General features: G+C 50.1%; 4 protein-coding genes across 4 annotated transcripts; 3 read left to right on the top strand and 1 right to left on the bottom strand.

Annotated features, from left to right (window-relative positions):
- Positions 1-2,308: 2,308 nt before the first annotated feature.
- LOC34622856 (phosphorylated adapter RNA export protein) lies at positions 2,309-3,875 on the top strand. Its single transcript, XM_026335367.1, has 5 exons — positions 2,309-2,341; positions 2,454-2,526; positions 2,648-2,994; positions 3,302-3,387; positions 3,611-3,875. Exons 1-5 carry the CDS (start codon positions 2,309-2,311, stop codon positions 3,873-3,875), a joined length of 804 nt encoding a protein of 267 aa, XP_026191152.1.
- A 793-nt stretch (positions 3,876-4,668) lies between these two features.
- LOC34622855 lies at positions 4,669-6,347 on the bottom strand. Its single transcript, XM_026335366.1, has 5 exons — positions 6,145-6,347; positions 5,724-5,866; positions 5,298-5,541; positions 4,993-5,098; positions 4,669-4,815 (listed from the first exon to the last, which is right to left on the bottom strand). Exons 1-5 carry the CDS (start codon positions 6,345-6,347, stop codon positions 4,669-4,671), a joined length of 843 nt encoding a protein of 280 aa, XP_026191151.1.
- Positions 6,348-13,865: 7,518 nt separating this feature from the next.
- Positions 13,866-18,857, top strand: LOC34623263. The gene is made up of 13 exons (XM_026335364.1): positions 13,866-14,174; positions 14,393-14,481; positions 14,893-15,640; positions 15,833-15,935; positions 16,054-16,244; positions 16,428-16,475; positions 16,798-16,894; positions 17,037-17,127; positions 17,456-17,534; positions 17,675-17,782; positions 17,961-18,077; positions 18,211-18,291; positions 18,462-18,857. Exons 1-13 carry the CDS (start codon positions 13,866-13,868, stop codon positions 18,855-18,857), a joined length of 2,457 nt encoding a protein of 818 aa, XP_026191149.1.
- Positions 18,858-21,106: 2,249 nt separating this feature from the next.
- Positions 21,107-22,269, top strand: LOC34623262. The gene is made up of 2 exons (XM_022736391.2): positions 21,107-21,975; positions 22,173-22,269. The coding sequence occupies exons 1-2, from the start codon at positions 21,107-21,109 to the stop codon at positions 22,267-22,269; spliced, it is 966 nt and encodes a 321-aa protein (XP_022590550.2).
- The last annotated feature ends 703 nt before the right edge of the window (positions 22,270-22,972 follow it).

Here is a 22,972-nt window from a genome sequence, read left to right as displayed (position 1 = left end):
TTCAACAAGTAAGCTGCCTGTTGCTGAATCCTTTTGATGCTGTGGGGGTTTCCAGAACCGTGAATCATGGCTTGATGTAGACCTAGGCAGCAGCTCAGTGCGATGCAATGAAGGACCAGCAGGTGGTCAGCCTGTTAGCAGCTGCCCAATTTTTACAACACCCTCAAAATACTCTTCGATATATATATATATATATACATCAATTTTCGTTGTATCTGTGTTAAGCGTTATACTTTAATTTCCAATAAAGAATTGCCTGCAGAGACAGCAAGAAGAAGTGCATGGTCACAATGATTTGTTCTTCCTGCTCTGCTAAGCCTCCCGCGCAAAGCCTCTGCAAGTACCGACTCTACACTGCCCATCAGAAAAAATTGAGTGTTGTTAACGAAGCCAGGAGTGTTTTTTCTAGCGTGTTCCAGCACACTGACATCAGGATCATGCAGCTCTTGCGGCATGTGCGCCTTCCATTGAGCCACCCATGGCATGCCCAGAATTTCGTTCTGATGCACTTGTCCGACATAGAAGTGACGGATCATTTTTATAGGACTAACTCCGAGCTTAGGTGACATTCAACTGTCGTAGCCTTGGCCAATTCTCCCATGCTGCGGATGGTCACCAAACGTGAGTCCTCAGGAATGCGAAAACAAATGAACAGGGAGATTACCATTCTGCGCATTATTCCAGGGTAGCACACCCTTTCACATCCAGTTTCAAGTAACGGTAGCATTTTTCGACCATTTGTTGGGCTGGCATCCGCTCAGAACTCGCCCGTGGTGAGCTCCCAACTGCGGCGATGTCCTCTGCGGCCCCCTTCACTGCGCCACAGCTTGCAAGGGAGGCTTTCTATTTCTTTGAATTGCCTTCTGTAATCCTCAAACAGTCTGCTTTCGCTGGACCCAGCTTCATTGCTCAAGTTCCTTGGCTTTTTGAATTCGCTTGCACTTGCGGAGTACATGGAATCCCGGACCCTTCTGGTTGGCATAACCCTATTAGCGAATGCATAGACATGCTGTCGACAGAGAAATTATATGTACTACATCTGGGAAGCTACTGTGTATCGATAGGCTTCCAGACCGCCCTCTGTCTCACCAACAGCCGCTGCGTCAACGTCAACTAACATTGTCACAGGGTGTCACGCCGTCTAGCGTATTACCACAGAAAATCAAGTTAGTGAATAACCAAATGACTGTTGAAACCCGATAATTGATGTAGGGTAACCTGACACTCACTAAATCTATAGATGATCAGGAACACATGCATCGATCCATACGGCGCTACCAACCATGAGGCTTTTCAAAGGGAGACACTTAAATCCACATCCAATACAAACTTAGTATAACGTTACCAAGTGTTGTCAATTTTTCCCCAAATGTCCACGTTCTTCAAAGTTCGCGCCATGAGGGGATAAGGCCAGGTAGGGTGCGTGCAGCTGCACCCTTTGAGCACTGCGAGTACTCACAGCTTGTTGCACACAGCATGTAGAACAATTGTACGTAGCATTGCAGCTCCCAATCGAGCCAACAGTATCCTCTAACAAATATATTGTGCGAAAAACCAATCAGTGATCCGATTCTTTGCTGATGCGTAGTTAAATGTAATAAATGTAAGTAGAGTACTAGGAAGTGCCTGTGTCTAGGTTAGCCTGGTATATGTGGCCCTTCTTTCCAATAAAGTGGTGTGTTCCTGCAGGTATGTGCTGATTTGAGGAATTCCACACGAAGCCTTAGCAATCGGATCAATTTCCTTTAGAATTAATGTCAACGAAGTATGTTCAAGAATAGCTTCAGCTGCATATAATCAGTCTTTCGCTCCGACGCAGTGTGCTTGTGAGTAATTCGTCAGTAAGTGGACGCTGACTGTTATTTCCTACTAGATTAATGGCCACCATTTTTCAAACCTCTCATTTGCTGTGAGTCGGCATTCATTCCAAAGTGCTGAGAATAGAGTGCTTTTGGTGATTGGAGTCCTGTTTAGAAAAGAAGGAACAGTGGAAGCAAAGGTTTACGGGGCTGGGCGTCTGCCTGGAGGTCCGCACTGGTTAGAAGTGGCATGCACGATGAAACTACCAATCCGCTATAGAATAATTGGAATTTATATTGCATATGTTTTGCCGTCTACGTGAAGAGATTAAAATCAGGTTGTGTTAAGTGGCTTTTCGGGTTGCACACAGAGCTGTCGAGTGCTGATGCGGCGGGGCTTTCCACTGGTAACTGCGCGAGTTCTGGTACTACCTAGGGATACCAGAGGCTGAATGCTCCCTGTCATTTGTCTTCTCTTGTACATATGCTAATGACCACGCCCCCATGCAATGCTGGAGACAGCAGGACGACTGGAATTTCGCGTTCTCCTGAACTTCAGCCGTGCAGCCCGCACGGTAATTCCGGAGTCCCAGTACCCCAAACCAAGCCACTGAATTCGAGATATGGTGTATGCATGCGTTAGAGGGTCTCCAGGGGTCCGGGCTGGCCTCAGGGTGGAAGGCATTTGGTGAATTGCTCGACAATGCACAAAGTGAGGAGGCTCCAGGTTAGGAAAACACCCGTAAAATGGCACACGTCCGTGGCAGCGGCAGATGCAAATGGGCGTGAAAGCTCTTCCAGACTTACGAAGCGCTCTTTTGAAGACATAGAAGAAACCAGGTGTTCAGGGGGCACCTGCAGGCGAGACTGGGATTTCTCGACAGCTACTGACACCTCAAGCAATGACCCGCTGTGTCCCCTAAAACTTCCTTCAAGAAATGCAGTACAGAGACACCGTGGTCGACCAGAGACACTGGATGGATCCACTTTTATTCCTGCCGCAAATGAAGAACGAGTGGCCGAATTCCGGGCAGAGATATTGGACGGGGTGCGGCACCTGTTGCACGACGAAGCTGAGCTCGAGTGCCTCGTGCAGCTTTGCATGAAGTTGAATGAGAAAAACACGGCTCTTTTGGAGCGGGCCATACACCGCAGAGGCGTTCCTGAATGCATGGAACTTCTGGAGGAAGCCTTGGTAATCAGTGCACTCAAAACTGTATTCTTAGGCCTTGATAATGTCGAGGAATCTTCTGCATTGCTAGCATAATGCCACCCCGTGCTAAGGCTACCGTTGGGGTGCTCTGGCCACCCATGCAGCAGCCATTTATCGGGCAATAACTTTGTCGATACCCCGAGTTCGAGATACTGATAGGAACCTGCCCCCCAATTGCTTATCAGCTCTAATCACGCATGTAGAGTGGCACGTTTAGTGATTCTTACATAGAGAAGTTCTTTCAGGAGCTGTGCACATGTTGGGATTATATTTGCTGTGTCGTTTTCAGGAGCTGGAAGCCCGCGGAGGCATGATGACCGCTGAGGGCCGCCGTCGTACACCTGGAGGAGTTTTTTTGCGTCTTTTACAGGACAGGTAACCTTACGTTTCTCCTCTCTGTACATTCTCATGAGTGCGATCTTGAGTTCAGATGCGTAGCACATAAGTGCCTATCGTTGATAGCCTAAAGTTCATGGCTCCCCATCCCCTTCCTGAGTCATAGACGTGCGCAGGGCCAGCTGTTTTTTCGTCATGCCTCTTCAAGCGTTTTCCAAGTCGGCTGGCAGTCGTGCAATCCTTTTTTTGCCGCACTTCTTAGGGTACCCAGGGAAGACAAACGCTTTATTTGGGATGAACAGAACAGGGAACAGAGGCGGCTCAAACGCCAGCGCATCCGCAGTCTCAGAGGCACTGGAACTCCTCCTTGCGGAACTACATCTGCGCATCAGGATGCAACAAAGCGTTCCGCCACTGCCTGCGCCTCCTTGCAACCATCACCAGCCACACAGCCTGACAGCCAAGAGCGGGAACCTGGGGAAGTCGAAGATGCCGAGGCCGAAGCCCCCGACGGGTCGTGGAAATGACTTGCCGCGCAAGACGGTTCCTTGGTAGAGGCGAACTGTTCGGAACATGCTATGGTGGATCTGGGATTTTGAGCTGAGTCGTGTGTCTCACTCTAAATTGCAGGCTCAGCTGGTGGCCTGAGGGGTCGCTTCAGGTATGCGTTCTTTTGCGCCGCCCAATTTGCGCGTGTGTAAGCACGTTTTCCTGGATGAGGCTTACCAGGATTCCAAACGTTGCTGCTTCTACCAGGCTCAGAAGCTGCGCTTCAAGAGAAGTGTATGTGACCACTCAACAAGAGTAAGTGGGAATGCTGTTGTATAGTAATCAACGCTTAGGGGTTGGGGCAGGAGGAGCAAGGCAGGAAAGAACTGAACGGCACGACTGAACACTGTAAATGCCAGTGGACGTAGAGCCGTCTGAAGCAGACTTTTTGAAGAGCGGAGTGAGCCATGAGAGTACGGTACGGAAGTTGGTTAACTTCTATTCTTGACTAGATAGCTTTTGTTCCACGCTTTTGCCTCGACGCCCCAAGACTGTAGGTCCAGCTGTTTGCGCAGCCTTTTAGGGGCGTGCAGAATTTGCACATAGGAAGCGTGCAGTTGGCACTATAAACTGCCCTGCAACAGATACATGCTAGAACCACCTGAGGATGAGTCTCAATGGGGCACACCCATGGCAGGCGAATTGCCGACCCCTGCTCGTTCTGCTCCTTGGGACGGTACTGAATGAGTCCCTGCTCAAGATTTTTGTCACCTGTGCACTACATTGGAGGGAGCTGATAGTGCAGCTGTCCACTGCAGAGAAACTCCTGCATCACCGAGCGCCTGAATCGTTCTGAATCATGCGAGAATTGATTGCTACTTTCCGAAGGTAGAGGAGCTCAGCCACAAAGTGTGCGAGTGACTTCACTAGCAGCAACGCTCCCAGGAACATAATTGGATACTCCCCAGTGCCCATTGCCTGCGATATCATATTCCCAGTGAAAGACAGCAGAAAAGCGATGCGCATGCATGCTGAATCTCCCTCCCACGAAAATCAAGCCAAAGGTGCTGGATACTGGAGAGGAAAGGCCCCACAATGGCGAATGTCAAGGGGTGTCAACAGTGTATACCCAATTTTGGTGGCCCGAACACTCACTGAAAACTTCAATCCTGGTATGCTGGCCTGCGTGTTCGCCAGTCCGGCAGAGAGCGCCAGTATCAGGTTCATGATGGCACCCGTCACGGAGAGTTCAGCCTCGTGCCTGAACCAAAAAGGCAAACCAATGCAGCTGATACGACAATCACATTTTTGATAGTGTGCTTCAGGGTTTAGAATTAGGGACAGACATTCAGGGCATCTTCAACGTTGAAACGGAAATCAGAGATAATTTCGAGTGCAACTACGCTGAGAGTTGTAGTAGTGCAATCAGCCAATGATTAGCGGCTACTCGTCTTCCTTACCGAGTTGCGCGACTGCAGAGTTTCTTTCCAATACGGTACTTGGGGTTTCCCAGAAGGGAAAAGAAGAGGCAGGCAGCTGTTCCCACAGCGCACAATGTAATTAAACCATTAGCAACCTGCCGAGCATCTAGCACTGCTCCCATGTAGATACTAAAGGCGCTCATCGCTGCCCCACAAACGCCGCAACCAAACTCGCAAATGGCAAGAAGAATAATGCAAACAGAGTCCCGGTTGTGTTCTTTGCCTGCGAAGTCGCAGATAGAAGGACACACGAAGGGGCGAGAGTGCGAAAAAAGCGATGCCACAATCCGGATTATGCGCCATTATCAGTCAAAAGATTCTTGACTGGTGATTCATTTACTTCCTCCGGTGCACGACTGTAAAGGAGTCTCAGCTTGTGCTAGTAGCTGGCCTCAGAGTGCTCACCCAGCTCTGAAGTAGACAGAGATCCGAACCTCCACAGTAAACAAAGAGGAGGAAGCACAAAAAAAAATACCAGCTCCCAGGCAAACAGGAGGATCAGCACGCGCTGGAGGCGGTGTTGCATCCAGGGATAGCTCTGGCCGGGTCTAAAGGCAATGCCAAGCAAAACGCTGGAGCTGAATCACATTAGTGCTCTCAAAATGATCAGTTACACGGGTAAGATTAGGGCTCTATCAAAACAATGAGTGGCAACCATACGTAGAGAAGCGATTTTGCGTCTTATCTAGCACGTGACAAGAACGAGAAAAGGCACGAAAGCCTATTAGCTGCAAGTTCTACAGGGCTCGATTTTCAATCAGTAGAATGCAATTGGTAGCTGCATATTGAGGCCATAATACGGAATAAAGAGAGAGGAAGGACATACTTGAGGCAAAAGGCGGCAACAACTAAACCCAAAAGAAGCCCCGTGGCCACATTGAGAACCAGGAGGCACTGCATCCGGCGTGCTTCACTTTGTTTTTCTGTTGGTTTCTGCCCTACAACAAGTGCATCCTGAGGAGTACATGCGAGGGCTGTACCGGCCTCAAGCAAGCGATCTCTGCTGTCTGCATCACGAGAGTAGCTCATTATCGTCGCCCACCTCACAGAGTCCTTGGCAGACCACAGAAGGAATACTTTCAGCGTGTATGCATGGGGTTACGAAACAAGAACGGAGAGACCATAGAATTCGCACGTTCCTGAAGCCAATGTACTATTATTTGGATGCGGTATCCGCAGTATGCACATCAAGTCTGAGTATTGCCGTTAAGGCGCTACCGTGGCTCTTCGGGAGACCAACGGCGTGAACGAATCCAAAAGAACAGGTCCATGTCCACTTTGACATGCGATGCGCCCCAGCTTAGGGTTGCTGCCTTGGCTCAAAATGTTTCATAATGCAAGCTCTAGAAGGTAAGACACCTCGCACGTTGACAAGTACGGCGCCTAATTACCTAACCAAGGGGAACAGCGCCGAGGCAGTGAAATCACGAGGACTTCTAGGTTCACGTGAGAGAGCCTTGAAGCCTGCAAGACATATACACTGGCTAAAAGTATTCAAAATATCAGGCAGCAGCATATATTACAAGGGTGAGGCAATGCTTTGATTTTCGGATGATGAGCCGTGGGCGGCAGCCAGGCCCTGCTGGCCCCGCCACTTCACGCATACACACCAATGGCCAAATACCATGAACATTGTGCTTTTCTACCACCAGAAGTGTTCCTAAAAGATACTTTAGAAGGTTTTGGCTCACGATATGCCTACGCCGTGAGGAAAAAGTGGGCCATATCTAGTTTTGCGTGTATTTCCCTAAAAGCAGTGATGTCCTGCAGCGACCCGCTACAGAATCAGCGATCTGGAAACGCAATACGCTGCGAGATAAAGGACAACACTTGGACTCGTCCAAAGCATCGAAACAATAAAGGGTCAGAGAAGCAGCAGGTCGTATACACTGCCGATGAATTGGAGCTTGTAACAGACAAACGTAAGTTAACGAATCGCTGAAGGCCTTACTGCAAAACCTATTATTTAACGTCATGCACAAACGACGAGCGTCTGCCAGCATTTTCCACTTATGAGCATCAGATAAGTAGAGACGACAGCTTGGTTTTTGTCTTTGAGAAGATAGGGAAACTCTACAGGTTTCGAGCTTGGACGGTCGAGTTCCCTACAGTAGTAATCTCTCTGCGCTCTCTAGCTAGAGTCTCCATGTTTCAGATGTATTTTTCAAAAATTTATTCCAGACAACTTTATAGGTCTTTTTCGGCTCTTTGATTCAGCATTTACACTTAGTAATGATTTCATTACCTTCAGATATGACCACTTCCAGCTGGAATACATGAAACGGTCCTTCAAGGATGTAGCAAGGGAGGCACATAACTCTTCGCTTGAAACAGCCTGAAAAGGGGTTTTTAAGTACTTTCAAGCCAGCGTTCGTCTCGCCGTGCACCGGATTCTTATATTCTTCGAATTGAGGGGAGAAGGCGACCTGGGGAGCGCGTGGCTGCATCTTCTAAGCACTCCGGGCATACGCAGCTATTTGCACGTAGTGCATCGGGCTAGCCTACACTTGAGCACTTTTAACTACACTTAGTGTCTTAAACTGAGAACTAATAATGAATTGACATACTGGTTTGTCTCCGTATATCTTATCTTTTGCAAAGCCCTGTGAGTTGGGTATAGCCATGCGCGATGTTGAGCATTGCACTTGCAAGCTCGACGTTCTGTGCAAAGACGCTGAAAACGTTCTATTAAGTATTATTTGCGTCGGATTTTAAAAGCATTCCGAATGTGGCGTTGTCCTATGTGGCAGCTTCACTGCGCAACAGCGCGCAAGGGAGGCTTTCCGGTTCTTCGATTTGCCTTCTGTAATCGCCAAACTGTTTGCCTCCACTGGGCTCAACCCCGTAGCTCAGGTTCTTTGGCTTTTTGTCTGGGCTTGCGTTCTCAGACTATAAGAACGACTTTCCCGCAGTAGAATCGGATGCGTTGTTCGGGCTCTCTGAAGCCGATTAGAAGTGCGGGTTCCTTCTGGCCTTCCTTCTATCGCCTAGCCTGTAGGTTAGACTTGGTCGACACAAGCACGTAATCCTTATGCTCAAAATCCCATTTTGGCTACCATTCAGCCACTTCGGCTGGACCTGAGACGAACCACTCATAAAGCGGCACTTCGTCAACGTTGTAGCCTTTGTGGGTATTATTTATATTCCATGATGCAATAATTTATTGGTGGATTCGTCTGCTCCACCTTCCTCGAAATTTCCGAGATTTTGCTGGTGAGCTGCTCACAGCATAAACCGAGGAGTCAGGGCTTGTATGAAGGCTTGAACTGCAATGACACCTGCAGGCTGATAACTTCATATGCATTAATAGAGCCACCACTGAAGTGTTTCTCCCTCAATTAAAGGCGCAACAAGAAGTACACTTTTCTCGTTTTCTGGAGGTACAAAAGCAAGGTACCTCTGCAGCCGCCTGATGAAATCTCTAAGTGCTTGTTATTCGTTGAACTCGTCGACTCTTGTGTATACGCAAAACCTCATTGGCGCATTCAGAACATATTTGTCGGCTAGAAAGGCCTTCCTGCCAGCTGTGGGGCTAAATCGTTCCACTTGGCTTAAAGGCCGGCCTATCCACCCCAGCAGGCGTTGCGTTAGCGTCAGCTCGATGATTCAAAGATTTTGTTTCACACTTAACCTATAGCCAAAGAAACCCGAACTATTGAACTAGTAAGTGACTTGATCGAAGCCGGATAACTGATGTGCTGAACCCTGATATCTACTGCATACAGAGCCAGTGGATAAGCGAAGACAGCTGCATCAGCCAATGTGGTGTACCAGCTCTGAGGTTTCATTTGAGGCCTCTTGACAAGCTACCTAAATCCAGACTCAATACAAGCTCAAAGGAAATCTAATATTTTACCCCCAAAGTGTGCCCTCCTTTCCCTGCTTCCCTCATCAGGGTTGTCGGCATGATGGCAGAGGTCCAGCTAGGGTGAGCGCGGCTGCACTCTTCATGCACTCCAAGTACTCACAGCTAGTTGCAGCGCAGCACTTAGCGTACATCGTACCATTGCGTTTCCCGCTAGCGAGCTAGGGGTGCTCTGTAAGAAATAAGGTGTACGAACAAACCAAACAATGATTAGAATATTTACTAATCCTGAGCTACCTATGAGTTGTGTAATGTAAAGCGATTTAGTGCTGCTACGCCCAATGCAGTACGCGATTAGCATCCAGTTCATGCCACTGGCAACGGAACTCCGTGGTAGCCTCACACGCTTAAGTTCCGTTGTGAATCGTCATTTGTGATCAAAGTTTTAACCTTGGTTTATCATTATATATAAAGCTTGATAAAGCTGCAAACTCAAGTGAAGATCCCTAGGTGCGGTGTCTTGATGAAGGCCGTCACGTTTGAACGCCGTTCCCTAAGGTCACTTTTCAGCGCTGCTGGGCGAGATGCAGCGCCCACGGGATACCCTGAAGTCCTGAATAAAATTCTTTCGAGATTAATAGGGCACTTTAGATTGGAAATCATAAATTCTAGTAATAAACAAAATTCTTACCCGAGCTGCGAACACGGGTCCACTTGGCCCTCCTGGTGGTCATGCGGTTCCTTTAGAGTACCTCCACTAAATAACCGCAGACACCGTGCTCTAATTATATCTGTAGAATAGAGCATCTTTCATGCAAAAGTGTTTCAACATGGCATAAGTAGGAATGAATCACCCGTGGGAGACTGCGTGGCGGGCCTTTGACTCGTCCTCGATGGACTCGCGCTGGTTCGGCCTTTGCGTACGCTGTCATGATTCTTTTGAAGTTTATCTTTCACGATACTCAGCCAAAAATATGCTGATTTCAGCGGCACTACTACTATGTTATACATTTAAGCCATTTGAAGTCGCTTTTTGAACAATAAGGGGAGGTTTCTTCGCGTAGCGACTACGCGCTGCCCACTTTTAATCAATCGCTGACGCTTTTTAAAGTTTCTCGGCTCAGCCAAGTATCTACTCACTCATTTTGACTGAGGCTTTGAACGATTATTTGCCATGGCAGGAATTCCAGCAATGGTGGCGCCGTGCACTGAACCTGCCAATCCGCTTTCTGCTGGCACCGCTTCCGGCCCACAGGCAAATTCAGTAGCCTCGCCAGTAGAGCTTGCAAGCAAGGCAGAAGTTAAGCTGATGCACGCAGCGTACAATGATTTTGCTTGCCGTAAAGCCCTTGAGGAGCAGCTGAAGATATGGTTAGGCGCAGTTGGGGCGTCCCTGCTGTTGGAACTTGTCGACGAACGCTATAAAATGTTGAAGAACAATGGCCACCAGCTCCCCAAAGGGTACAAGCTACCAGTTTATGAGCATCTGGAATGCCTTCCTATTGTGGACCTCTGGCTTGTTGCGGAGAAGCTGAAGCTTGCCGCAGCTTTCTCCAAAAGGCACAATATATCTGTTGCATTTCAAGGAGCAGGCTATCAGACTGCCCCTCGAGTGATATTTACAGCCGGGCTCTCAAATGCGGGCCCACTCGTATTTCCTTTCGCGTTACCTCAAACACCAAATACCACATTACCGCTAGGCATGGCACAGGTGGACCAAGTCGTTTACCCCCAACCCAGGCGTATAAAGAACTCTCAAGTCAGGCCAGGTCCCCTCCCGGAGGGCTGGTGGGTTGCTACTGCTGATTGATGAGCCTAATTCCTGCCCTTCAAGGAGTGAAACTCCACATTCTCGTGAGACGGAGTGCTTGCCAGTTAGCCGCTACCCATATTCAACTGCCCTCGTATGTAAAAGGCTGCACACTAGTTAACACGTTGCAATAGAGTTTTTTCACGTCTTAATCTGCATGCCATCGACAAAGCAATAAAGTGGATTGGTTAGTGCGTTTGTCGGATAGGCCTTCAAGGGTAGGCCTGCATGGTGGACGCGCCAGCCCCGTTAACGCTTGTTTAAGGGACACCTCCCTACCTATTGAGAAATAGATGATGCACAATGCTTTAAAGGATGCCAGATCAAGCCTGAACTGCAGGCACAGCAAGAGATAGAAAGAAACAGCACTCATGGCTCAATGAGAATAGCCACGGAAGTTGGCTTGCAGCAAGCTGACATGGCCAAAGATATCTCTTTAAGGACATTTAGACGCTCGAATTCATGGACTATTGAATTTATAATCCTTATATCGGCGGATTGGTTTACCCATAATTCGGTTCGTGTATCGCTTGAATCTCCATGCAGGTGTACAGGAGGACTGAGGGAATGCACGAAGGTGTTATGCCCTAATTTTTTTTCACAAAGCTTGTCCAAAAGAGACCCCCATATCCCACCCTCTTACAGCTTTGGGTCCAGTATACTTACCGGCACTCAAAGTAGCTGTGCTTGCACCTCTTGGCATTACGTCCGTAGTCAAGCAGGGTTCTTATTATGCTCGGGAAAAACTACCTTAATCGCTGCCAGCCAGGACCTACCTGTTGACTTCATTCAGTTGCGTTTCAAACACGGGAGCCAGGCTGCGTTCCCTGAAACATCAGCACCCCCAGGTCATCAACACTTGAACTTTTTCATCTCCTTAGATTGGAGCAAACAACTGTATGCACCTTTGTACTCAGCGGTTGATTGGATTGCGGTTCTGTATAGTGCGCTACCTCTGCAAACCATGTAGGAAAGGAGCACCTAATAACTGCCCACGGTTAAGCGGAGAAACATACGGGCTGTTTCCATACATTGAATTGATTCGATGTGACAAGCCTCATTCTAGTGGCCCCGTGCCTCCTTACTTCACTTCCCATTGCACAGTACCTAGAGGGCGTTGGAAGCTTCACACAAACGAAGTAGAAAACTCGATCTGTTCCGGCAGTTGTGGCTAGTGGGCACAGCACAAGACCCTTAAAGGTAGACAGGTCCATCAACGGTAGGAAATGTATCAGATCGAATTCCTAAGGGATGGCGTTATCGGATCTGCAGCGCGCATGCCGTAGTAAGATATATCAAGGAAACAAGCCAACAGGCTGGTCAGATGAAATTCGCCGTTTTTTGCTTTTTCTAATCTTTGACTCAGCACTGTAATTTGCCCGATGAAAACCACGAATCGCCCACATATAGTAGCCGTAACCCCATGTTTCATGTCTTGCGGAACGTCCTCCTAAGGTGTCCACTACAGTGGGCCAAGCTACATTTAGACCCTGTCTACTGCACTACATTTAATTAAGAAGTTGGAGAATTGACTATGCTTGGAGGTAAGTATATCCTTTTTGTTAGAGAGTATGAAGAAACTTAATGTTGTGCGCCTATGCGCCCGATGCCACGTAGAATTAGATCTGAATATGCGCTGGCTTACAGGTTGCCGGAACGTGAAACCTAGCTGTCGCTCTTCGCTCAGTGCGGAACCTTGATGAGTGAGGAGACAAAGGAAGGAAAGATTCTTTGAAAAGACACTTACTAGATTTATTTTGAGTTTGTACTGGGGCTGGGGGCCCCCCTACGGAGACATCAGACGAAGCGCTAGTGCGCACCAAGGCCCTCTGCCCCCCAATTGTTTCAAAACTTAATATGAGGTTTAATGACTCCCTACCCGACCCCTCGCTCTCTTCACCGTGCCCAAGTAGTACTCGGGCATTACGGGAAGAAGGACGATTTAAGTGCAGAGAGCTACCAACAATGAGCATTCTTTCACGCACTCCATCTCAATGCCTAAGCACCACAAATACGCTCTTACTGCATTGACCTGCCAAATTGTACTACACAATTGACGAACCGCAGAATCGCCAAAGATGCGGGTAATACTTTCCGAAGGCTTCATTGAGCATACTCAGCGGGGTGGTAACCATTTATTTGTAGCAAGGCTGGCCCAGTCGCCGATCGGCGGCACCAGCAGCACCCTGACGTAAAGTGACGGCTTAGGACAAAGCAGAGTTTCCACGCCTCCCCCTCCTAATAGAGAGAGCTGTGGAACCGGAGGACTGTATGCACCTTGGCGATTCTAGTATAGTTGGATCCGCAGACAAGGCCTTGCGCAGAAGAACCGTTCGATTTTTAGTGTCGATTGGTCAGCACGAGGCGCCCATCAGGACTTTAGTGGCTACAATTGATAACAAGCTTTAATGTTTCTAGAAGAAATAGGGTTAGCCGCGTAGAGCTTCAAAAATGTTGCATCGGTTACTGGAAGTCCTCCGGTGGTGGGGTTGTTGTACTGCAGGTTTGCCGAGGAAGGTGAAATTGCAGATATGGGTTCAGCAGAGAAACGCTGCCGAGGCTTGGTTATTTCTTGCTTGTATAGCGGGAAGGACTGCTTTAATTTTGGTCGCGCTCACAGATATCCTTCCAGGCTCGAGTACCGAGACAGGCACCTTTTCTACTGGGCTACCGACCAGAGCCCTATCGGAGCCTGCATTTTTTCCACATTCCTCGAGTATTTTTTTGGTCTTTGCCACCATGATAGGCTCTACCTGCCGTGCTCTAGGTGATTAAGCTTTGTAGTAAGACGCATCCCACTGCGGTACGCCTGCCTCAATGCCGAGAGCACACGCTCGTTGGACCTCGCACCAGAAGACTCTGCATCGTGCTACTGTTACTGCTGCTACTTACCTCCATAGCGCCATCCGGACGGTGTACGACTTGCCGGATCATGCCGCTGGTGTATCATTCCCTCAAACGGGCGCCTCAAGAAGCTGGAGAACCCAGCACTGTCATATCGGGGGCTGACGAGTGGCATGGGGTGTACAGACACCTGCTGTTTCAATGTGGACCTGTCAATCCTCCTTGCTTGGGCCAGAAAGACAACGATGCTGGTAGGAAATCGAGCGGTGGGGAGTTCCCTTCGGGTTGCAATGCAGCGATGGCGAGGCTTGCGGAAGCTGCATCAGTAGTCCAAGACAGCCAGTTGAGTGAAGACACCGCCGCACTTGTGCAAGACTTCCTGAGTGACTCTCCCAAAGTGCGCTGTCAAGCTCCACTGAAAGAAACGTCACTTGTGATGGGGTTGCGGGATACTCGATTGGTAGTTGCATCTCGCTAAGCTAATTCAGAGTCAACCTAAGCGCACAACTGGGTAGCCTACAAAATTGACACACACACACACACACACACACATCTGTTCCAGGACCTGTGGAAGTTGCTGGTCTCTGCGCTGCTTGGTTTTGCACTTCCATGTAGATCCGGCAGAAGGGATGTGCAAGCATTTGGCGAATCGCTCAAGCGCTTGGAGAAGGAGCCGAAGAGTTTTTCATGTTCTTGCAAGGCAAGTAATAGTCTGTGCTCCACGCATAGAAGCGTCGTTGGATAGCGCTGCCAAGGCGCAAGAGACACCTCGACGCGGACCTGCTTTGCTGCTAGCAATTCAAGAAATACACCTGAACGTGTATTGATTTTCAGTCAGTAAAAGCTAGCAGCGTCACAGGAAAGCGGTTGCCCGCCCATTTGCCGACTTCCATAGATGAAGACACAGGCTTCTGTACACAAGTTCCTCCAATGTCTATCTGGCGGATCAGCCTTCCGTGGCATTGCGAGGCTGCTGCAGTACAGTGTGTAGTCGGCAGGGGCACTGCTGCCCACTGTAGGGGGTAAAAAGTTGATCAGCAACGCAACTGGAGAGACTGGTCCGACAAAAGTAGTTCCCCGATGAATGCTCCCAAAGCCTTTCTGATCCCGCCGAGCTGCACTGAGACTCGTCGGTGTGCGTTGTCTGTTTCAGAATTCGAGGAGAGTGAAGACAGCGAAGATGTTGTGATGGCGCTTTGCAAAGAGCTCACGACGCTTTTCGACGCATATGGAGAAGGAAAGAGAGCTTTGACAGCGACGCCAATCGGTTGGACCGACGAGGGCGTGAACGCCTTAGCGAGTCTGCTGCTTCGCATCCTCCCACACAGAGACAGGGAGTTGAGGGAGTCAGCGCAGCAGGCTTTCACCTCTCTCCTTGCAGTCTGTGGTCATTCAGCTGCGCTGAAGCGCCAGCTGATGCTTCGCGTGCTGGATCTGTGCGGAGATGGGCGGGATGCATTTCGCTTGGCGGCTGCTTCCCTGCTTCCCGCCACTCTTCACTGCGCGCGTCGATGCTGCATGGAGCTTGCTGAGGCAAGGGGGTCGAGCGCGCAAGTGTCGTCAGAAGCGACTCCCTCTCTTCATGCCTTGAGAGACTTGAAACAGAAGCTGCTTGCCGCGTATCTTGCGCTCTGTGGCGACAAGGATTGCGCCGTGCAGCTGACGGCGGGGCAGCAGCTGCCTCGCTTTGTAGACTTCGTTGCAGCGGAGATTGAGACGCTTCAGCAGGAGCAGCCGCCAGTGCATGCTCCTGCAGAAGACGCAGCAGACGGTGCTGCAGCTGCTGCTGAAGACCAGGGAAAGATTGGAGAGCTCATGATTGCCCTATACACAGCAACCCAGAAGTTTACCTTATCTCTCCACGTGCGCCCACCGACTAGCGAGAAGTTTGCTGCAGTTCCCTCCAGTTTGCATGCAGAGGCGGATCGACCCGCTAAGGCGGGGAAGGAGGGGGCTTGTGGCAGTCTCCTGAATCACTAGGGGCTTCCTGCCTTGCCAACAATTTGAGTTGCAAGCTCAGAAGCACCGAGGAGCCACTTGCGTGTGCGTCTGCAGGAGAGCTGCAGGATGCAGGCAGTCTCGGCAGTTGCGGCAATGGCTCTACGGAATGCTGCAGTGTTCAAGGCGCTTGGATCCAACTTCTTTCCAATGCTTTGCAGTGAGGGCGCTGCAACGCGTGGCGTGCAGGCTGTTCGACTAAGGATCCAGCCTCCGTGATCCCCTGCTTTCCCTCCAACGAATCCCTGACGCCTTCTATCCCGCTGCGACATGTGCAGGTGATTCTTCATGGCGAGTCAGAGCGACCGTCTGCCTGGCGCTAGAAGATCTCTCCCGTCTCTTCTACAGCCCTACGACTATGGCAAATGCTGCTGAAGATGGCATGGGAACGGCGGATGCTGCTGTCACTGGCGACAAGCCTGCAAGCAGGATGCCGCCTCTACTTTTTAAGTTCCTCACCGATAGATCTGTGAGTAGTTTCTAGCCGAAACGAGGAGCTCAAGTTTTAAGACTATGAGGCCAGCGACAGCTTTCCGCCGCGCCGTTTTCGCACCGCGTGGATGGTTGTGGCTCCACACCGCGTGCATGCGTCTACGCCCTAAAGCACGACTTCATGTGAGCAAGCTGCCTTTCTGCGTGCGCGCTGCTACAGCCAATGGTCAAGCTAGCGGCGTTGCAGGTTCTCCCAAGAGTGGCAAGGGTAAGAGTTAACCCCCAACACGGCAGGGCGCTCCAGGCAGTGCTGAAGCTCCCGTACTCTGCCTGCGAGAAAGTGCAGCAACATCTTGAGCTGCCTCTTCAGGAGACAACCACTCGAAGGGCCAGCTCAGGGATACAGAGACGCTGCACACTTGGTTCGCGTGTGTAGTCACGAGCATCAGACACTGCTGCAGAGCAAGTTTGAACTGCTTTTTGCGGCAGGCATGATGCACGGGGTCCACATTTCCGTATTCTCGGCCGTACGCATACGCTTCACCGCAAATTATGTTGCTACACCCCTTTGCATGCACTGTTGTGCTCAGATAGCTGGAACTGCGGGATTCGTGCGCGATGCGTGGATGCTGGAGCTCCACAAAATAGCAGAAGACGACGGGGCAAATCCGATCTCGCGGCTCCCAGGTGTTGCATTGAGGGCGTCATTGCTGAAGCTGCTAGCTGCTAATGCCCAGTTACGGCTGTTTATAAGTGCAGTTAGAAGCGCATGCGCGTCATGATGCGCTTTGTGGCTGTGGCTTTCTTCCCGATACATTTCCTGGTTCAGGCGCGTGCCTTGATGCAGTGCTCGCTCTCCTTCCGCTGGCATCAGGTGCTCAGAGAAGGGCGCTCATGGAGCTGGCGATGCAGCTTGTTCGGTGAGTGCCGAAGTCTTTTCTCCAACTTGGCAAACCGTGTTAGCTAGACTCCAATGCCGTCGAAACTCAGCTCCATCAGTGCACAATCGAACTCCTCAACACGAGGCATCTCTGCCCCTCCGCGGAGACGTCAGGCATGCGCCCGTTCGCTGCGTGCTGGCGTCCTTCTGCATGACTCAACATCGCAGCAACTTCAGTCCTGGCTGCAGAAACGCGCTTTTCCCCCTGTGGCGTTGCTGGTGCGCATAATTCTGCATCCTGCAGTCCTCCTGCCACGGGGGGGCGTAGAAACTTGGTCCTTTATGCGGAGCTATGATTGCATGTGCAGACGGGGGAACTGGAAGCTTAGGATTGCGTTTCTAGGCGCTATGGGCGCCATCATCACATCGGAGGAAGTGGCGCTTGTTGTAAGTGCATCCTACTGAGCTTATACAGCCACTGGTTCAGCGTTGCTCCCACAAAAGAGGCTGCACTGCCTCTACCCGTTCTATTCGCCCTCTGGCAAGTGCGTCTTCGCGTGGTTTCCATTCCTTTCCGACGATTGCAGTCCCCCATGATCCTTAGTGAGGAGTTTGTCAAAGATGAAGACGGAGATGACTGCTGGCGCATTCATGCAGCCATCGCGCAACAGCTCCCTGTGTTGATGCGGGCCAGGGTGAGACACACTTTCCTGTACGTGCTCTCTCTTGAAGGCAGGCAAAACCTCCGCCTCATGCTTGCATGCAGATGGTTTCAGAGACACCCCACCGCTACTCCGCTCGACCCTGTCAGTTGCATTCTTGTTCCACGCGTGTGGAAGTCTTTGCAAAACGTGTGTCCTCTGGGTGTCTCAGTTCGAAAAGCAAGAGGGTGAAGCCTGGTGGCGGCGTTGCAGCGAACTGCTTCTGCACTCCGGTAAGGATGAACTGAAGGTTGCTGCTCGTGCTGGTAGCGTTTCGCCATCGAAGCAGGCGAGGCTGTGCTTCCACCCAAGCGTTTGTTCGAAGCAACGACTGCTCCGCATGCGTGCCTTTTCTTTAGCGGCGGCCCACGGCACACACAGTCTGCCCATGCAGGATCGGAATGCTGAATTCGCATGTTTAGATGAGAGTCTGTGACCACTGTGGGTTTGCAGCTTGGGCAGTTCGGCAAGAAGCAGGTTTTGCACTCCCATCGCTTCTAAAAGTAGGTCTGTATCCCGTGTTCGTGTGCATCCGGAAGGCTGCTACTCAGAATGGGGTCCGTTCTCCTTGGTATTTTTCCAAAGAGCAGGCGTGCGAAGGAGGCCTAGTAGAGCATCAACGGTCGCTAGCCCGTCTGCCTGCTATTCACGCTGTTGTGTTGTCTGTGAGCAGCTCGAAAACGAAGAACATCACGCAAGGGAGCAAGCGAGCGTTGCGCCAGAGTGCCGCGTCTTTAGGGCGCTTCAGCAAGTAGCAGCCTGCAAGAATGCCTTCATTCGGCAGGATCTGGCGTTCTATTTGCATGTAGGCTCACGAAGCCTCTCAAGTCACCTCGACCAGTTCATCCCTGCCCCAGTGCAGTCCGAGGCTGCACTTTCAACGGCATGCAGCGGCTGTGGTCAGCCGGGTGTGGGCGCTCCTCTCTGTTTGATTGCAGCAAATCTGGAGCATTCTGCCTCCAGAAAGAGTGCCGACCCTAGCCTTGCCGTTGCTACAGTGCTTGCTGGAAGACTCAGCGCCGTGCTGCAGGTTTGTCGATGCGCCTGTCTACTGAGGGCTCTCCCATAGAATGTGCCCTACTGCCCAGCTAAGAACACAAAGTGCACGAACCTGGCTTGCGTAGATCTGGGTAAGAACTACCTCATGGAGTTCTGTTCCAAATGCAGATTTGATGGGCGACTTGAACTTCCTCGTATGTCTTTTGTTTGGATTCACACAGGCTAGCTCTCGCAAAACTTCTGCACATACTTTATAAACAGAAGCGGCAAGACAATCTAGATTTCCCGGTAAGCAAACTTGCCTTTCTGCCACTGTGTCTGGCTAGGAGGCACCTATCCACAGGTAGAGGCTATTAAATGGTCTGCATAATCACTTACTCTGCTATCCCCGTCAGAGTGAGCTGAGCCACATGCTGGAAGAGTTATCATGCGACAAATCCATCGTTGTACGGGAAGAAGTGTCGAGCCATCGTCAGGACATTCTCGAGCCATCCAATGCCTATACAATAAACTAATGATTGGGGAAGACTGAGAAGAAATTCATTAGTGGCGGGATGTCTCACGCTCTCAAGTCGTACCGCAGCCTTGGCTACGAAGCCTTCTAGACTACTTATCACTCAGTCAGACATGTATGGATATCTTTTGGATTCAACAGCCGCTGTGGTTCTTGAATTATTCCCTCATAAGCCATACACCCTCTGTGCTGCGCTCCGTCTGAGGTCTTCGCGGGCAGACATTTCACTACATAATCACTAAAACTGAACAAAAAATTATCGAGCATTTTTCAAAGAGTACCTCTTTACCCGACCGCGCCCGTCAGGGTTATGAGATGGGTGTACAGGGCCAGGTAGAATGCACTTGGCTGCACTCAATTAGGCACTCCGAACATCCTCAGCTAGTCGTGTGCAGCATATACCGCACACGCGCAAATTGTTGAGCTTTGTTGTATTGAGCTAGAGCTTTCCCCGCAGAAATCATGATATTCTAATAAGCAAAACAACTAGTTGGTATTGATAAATTCTCAATTCATTATTTCTAGCTGTTGCAAAAAGTGTCTGGATGTATCTTAGCCCACTGCATAGTTGCGCAAGTAATCTTCACCGCTTATGGAGAAGTATGGTAGATCTTCCTTAGACATTAGATGCCTAGAGCGACCCAGCCATTCGTGTACTGCACTTCGAAGTCTCACTTTCCTTCCACGCACCACATAGGGAGCAGGTGTTGCGCCGTTTTGCCATACGCAATTCGAAAGCTTTCAACCTTACCAGCCTCATGGCTATGACCGTTTTTCGTATTTCTGTGCTAGTTAGTGTCTATGCGTCACGGAGGCCCGTCATTGATTCCGGAGGAGCCCGCTCCATAAATGTATTCACCAGCTGCTGTCAAAACTAGATGGCGATAGCAAAGCTGCACTGCTCGCTTCTCTATGGGGGAACAAAGCATAGCTCTGAATCACTTAAGTCGCGTATATTGAATCAGAAACTCTGAAACCGCACCAATACCCAAGGCCAGTGTCCAAAGCAACCCTTGTCATACGTAGCTCCTGGCACGTTGCTGATGCAAGGTCATGCTTTCTAGGCTGTCGTTAGGCGACGGTAAGACAAAAACTACATTTGATCTTCCCCTACGCCACATTGAGTGAAATATCACTGTTCATGTCGTTTCAATGCTGTTGGGATTCGAAGTACCGTTGCATGTTCCCCCAGATGTGTTTAGGAGCTTTCCACACGATGCATGCACGAGCTGGCAGCAGCCACAGTGCTCCTGGTGTGAAAGATGCTTTATCTGCATCATTTCCGAAAAAGGAAGTCATATAATGACCGAAATAAGCGGCAGTCTTACCTGAAATTACAGACAATGTTGGATCTGTGATTCTACCCTTGCCCAGCGCATGGGACAAACACTGTGTCTTCTAGAAGTACGAGGGTTGTTTCAAACTGGTCGTAGGGTGTTTTCTTCTCCATTACAGGGCTGCTTCTTCTGGCCCAGCAGGATTACTGTACATTTGCGTTCCATGCGAGTCAGGCATCCCAGCTCGCACTTTGCCGTGCACCGCGTTGAGACTTGAAGTGTCGGGGAGCCTCCGCATTTCTGTACACGTGTCTTATCACAGCCCGTTTTCGTGTCTGCGCTAATTGTGGTTTTCTCGGGGGATAGGACGCTGAGCTTGCAAGGCATTGCGTTGTACAGCTGCTGCACAACTCAGCTTATGTCTTGCGATGTGCACGGCCGTTCGCTTCTTGCCAGATCTCATAACGTTTGCTCGTCGGTCGAGCTAAATTCGCTCAGGGAGGCCCAACACTCGTGGGTGTGAGCACAATGGCCGATACTCCACCGGGATATGGTTTGTCTGAGTTGTACCCGCAGTGCGTGGCTCTTCGAAAGGAGCTGGACGCACTGCTGCTAGCGATATCCTCTCCCCCAACACCACAGGCCCTGGCCACCTCCGCAGCTGGCTGTGCGGGTGCCAGTGCAGGTGGCGTGTATGGAAGGCCTAGTGGAAGTTCTAGCAGGGAAGATCGTAATGGTGCCTGCACTTCTGTAGCAAAACTACAACGGTTCTCGGCCCTTACGCGCCAGTTTTGCATGTCGGTTCTTAGGCTACAGGAGGCGCTAGCGTCTGCAAAGTCCAATCAGATGTCGCGCAGCGTGCATTCAATGTGGGATCGAAGGGTTCAGGATTTGCTAGCAGATGCGGAAAGTTTCCGGAGAGAAGCCGAAGGCCGAATGAACTTAGAGCAACAGCGAGTTGAGGACGCAATGAGGGAAAGAAAAGCTCTTCTTGGGGAGGCAAGCGGTAGCAAGAGGTGGGGTGACCTGCGAAATACAGAACTCATGTATGCTAGGGAACGGGATAAACTACAGGAGTCCAGCAAAATGCTGGATTCCGTGCTTGCTCAAGGATGGAGCATTGTGGGGCAATTAGTATCTCAAAATTCATCGTTGAAGAGCGCAAGACGGAAAGTTCTCGATATGGCCAGCAGTGCAGGAGTGGCATCCACTCTTTTAGGCGCAGTGGTTCGAAGGCAACAAGGGGATAAATGGCTTGTGTACGGGGGCATGATTGTAACCCTAATCTTTTTTTTCATGGTGTATAGACTCTTCCACTATGGGAGCATTTTTAGCTTGGCCACCAGTCCAACTGACGCGGCAGAAGAGAGCGGTTTCAGTGAAGTGGATATGTCATGGTAACACCAAAGCTGAAAATTCCTGTTGCCCACGCTGGCGGAGTGCGGAGTGGATCGGGCTTGCAGCCTAGCCTGCACAAGTGTGTGAGACTGAATTTTTGCTCCAGATCCCGTTTTTGATTATTTAGTTCCGCTATGCTTTTGATTAACTGCTTTGGGGCTAACATATATGCTCTACCCGTCACGCTGCCCTCTAGTTGGCCCCCTGCCGATCCGTGCAGTACGTGGTGCAGGATTTTGCGACGGCTTGCCAACGCCCATGCTTCAACTATCAGCGATCATTCAGAACCCTGAGGCTGAGTATATAGAGAGGAAGTGCTACATCTTCAAGTGGTAAAGGCCCACGACACTTTCTTCTGCTGTGGGTTATGAGGGTGCGCTAGAGTGAATACACACGAGCAAAATGCTTGATTCGCTGTAACATTCAAACTAAGTTTCTTTTCTTGAAGGCTATCGTCAATGCTATCCAATTAGTGGGGGAAACATCTAGCTCAAGCTCGGAATGGCAGCTGCTACGACAATCTGTGGGAAGGCCAAGCATCTTTGCAGCAACAGAGGCTTCTTCATTCTCTGGGTTTCCTCGATTAACGGAATATTTGAGGAAGTCGTGATGGTGGCATTTCACTTTCAGCTTTATATGAGGCTACAAAGGCCACGTAGGTGCCAGACCGCTAGTCTCTGTCGTGGTTTTCAACTTGTACTAGATCATGACGTGTGCAACTCCCCATCTAGGGCCTCAGGGGAAATACACTTGACTCCAAACTCAATACAAACTAGATAGAAAGGTATTGAGTATATGCAAAAGAAACCTATCCTTCCCCTGACTGTACTGTTTGAAGTGTCGAAGTAGAGGTAGGGGGCCAAACACGACGCGCTGAGCTGCATCCTCCAAATACTCTGGGCATTCACAGCCAGTTATCACTTGCATCTTGCGTACATGCGCACAACAGTGCCTCTTGTTTTATCTAGCTAAAGCTTCTACGCAAGTACGCAGGAT

Source organism: Cyclospora cayetanensis, unplaced genomic scaffold (assembly GCF_002999335.1).
Source record: "Cyclospora cayetanensis isolate NF1_C8 unplaced genomic scaffold, CcayRef3 CcayRef3_contig_67, whole genome shotgun sequence".
NCBI classification, from domain to species: domain Eukaryota; phylum Apicomplexa; class Conoidasida; order Eucoccidiorida; family Eimeriidae; genus Cyclospora; species Cyclospora cayetanensis.
This window is presented reverse-complemented; position numbering and strand designations above follow the sequence as displayed.

Excerpts from the sequence above, each read along its gene's own strand:
- LOC34622856 (XM_026335367.1), top strand. The coding sequence starts at position 2,309 with ATGCTGGAGACAGCAGGACGACTGGAATTTCGC. Across the intron at positions 2,995-3,301 it reads AACTTCTGGAGGAAGCCTTG|GAGCTGGAAGCCCGCGGAGG; the intron begins GTAATCAGTGCA and ends TGTCGTTTTCAG. Across the intron at positions 3,388-3,610 it reads TTGCGTCTTTTACAGGACAG|GGTACCCAGGGAAGACAAAC; the intron begins GTAACCTTACGT and ends CGCACTTCTTAG.
- LOC34622855 (XM_026335366.1), bottom strand. The coding sequence starts at position 6,347 with ATGAGCTACTCTCGTGATGCAGACAGCAGAGATCGCTTGCTTGAGGCC. Across the intron at positions 5,099-5,297 it reads CTCTGCAGTCGCGCAACTCG|GCACGAGGCTGAACTCTCCG; the intron begins GTAAGGAAGACG and ends TTTTTGGTTCAG. Across the intron at positions 4,816-4,992 it reads TACCAGGATTGAAGTTTTCA|GCAATGGGCACTGGGGAGTA; the intron begins GTGAGTGTTCGG and ends ATGATATCGCAG.
- LOC34623263 (XM_026335364.1), top strand. The coding sequence starts at position 13,866 with ATGCCGCTGGTGTATCATTCCCTCAAACGGGCGCCTCAAGAAGCTGGA. Across the intron at positions 14,482-14,892 it reads TTCATGTTCTTGCAAGGCAA|CTGCACTGAGACTCGTCGGT; the intron begins GTAATAGTCTGT and ends GATCCCGCCGAG. Across the intron at positions 16,895-17,036 it reads TCCGATCTCGCGGCTCCCAG|GCGCGTGCCTTGATGCAGTG; the intron begins GTGTTGCATTGA and ends TTCCTGGTTCAG.
- LOC34623262 (XM_022736391.2), top strand. The coding sequence starts at position 21,107 with ATGGCCGATACTCCACCGGGATATGGTTTGTCTGAGTTGTACCCGCAG. Across the intron at positions 21,976-22,172 it reads AGTGAAGTGGATATGTCATG|TTGGCCCCCTGCCGATCCGT; the intron begins GTAACACCAAAG and ends GCTGCCCTCTAG.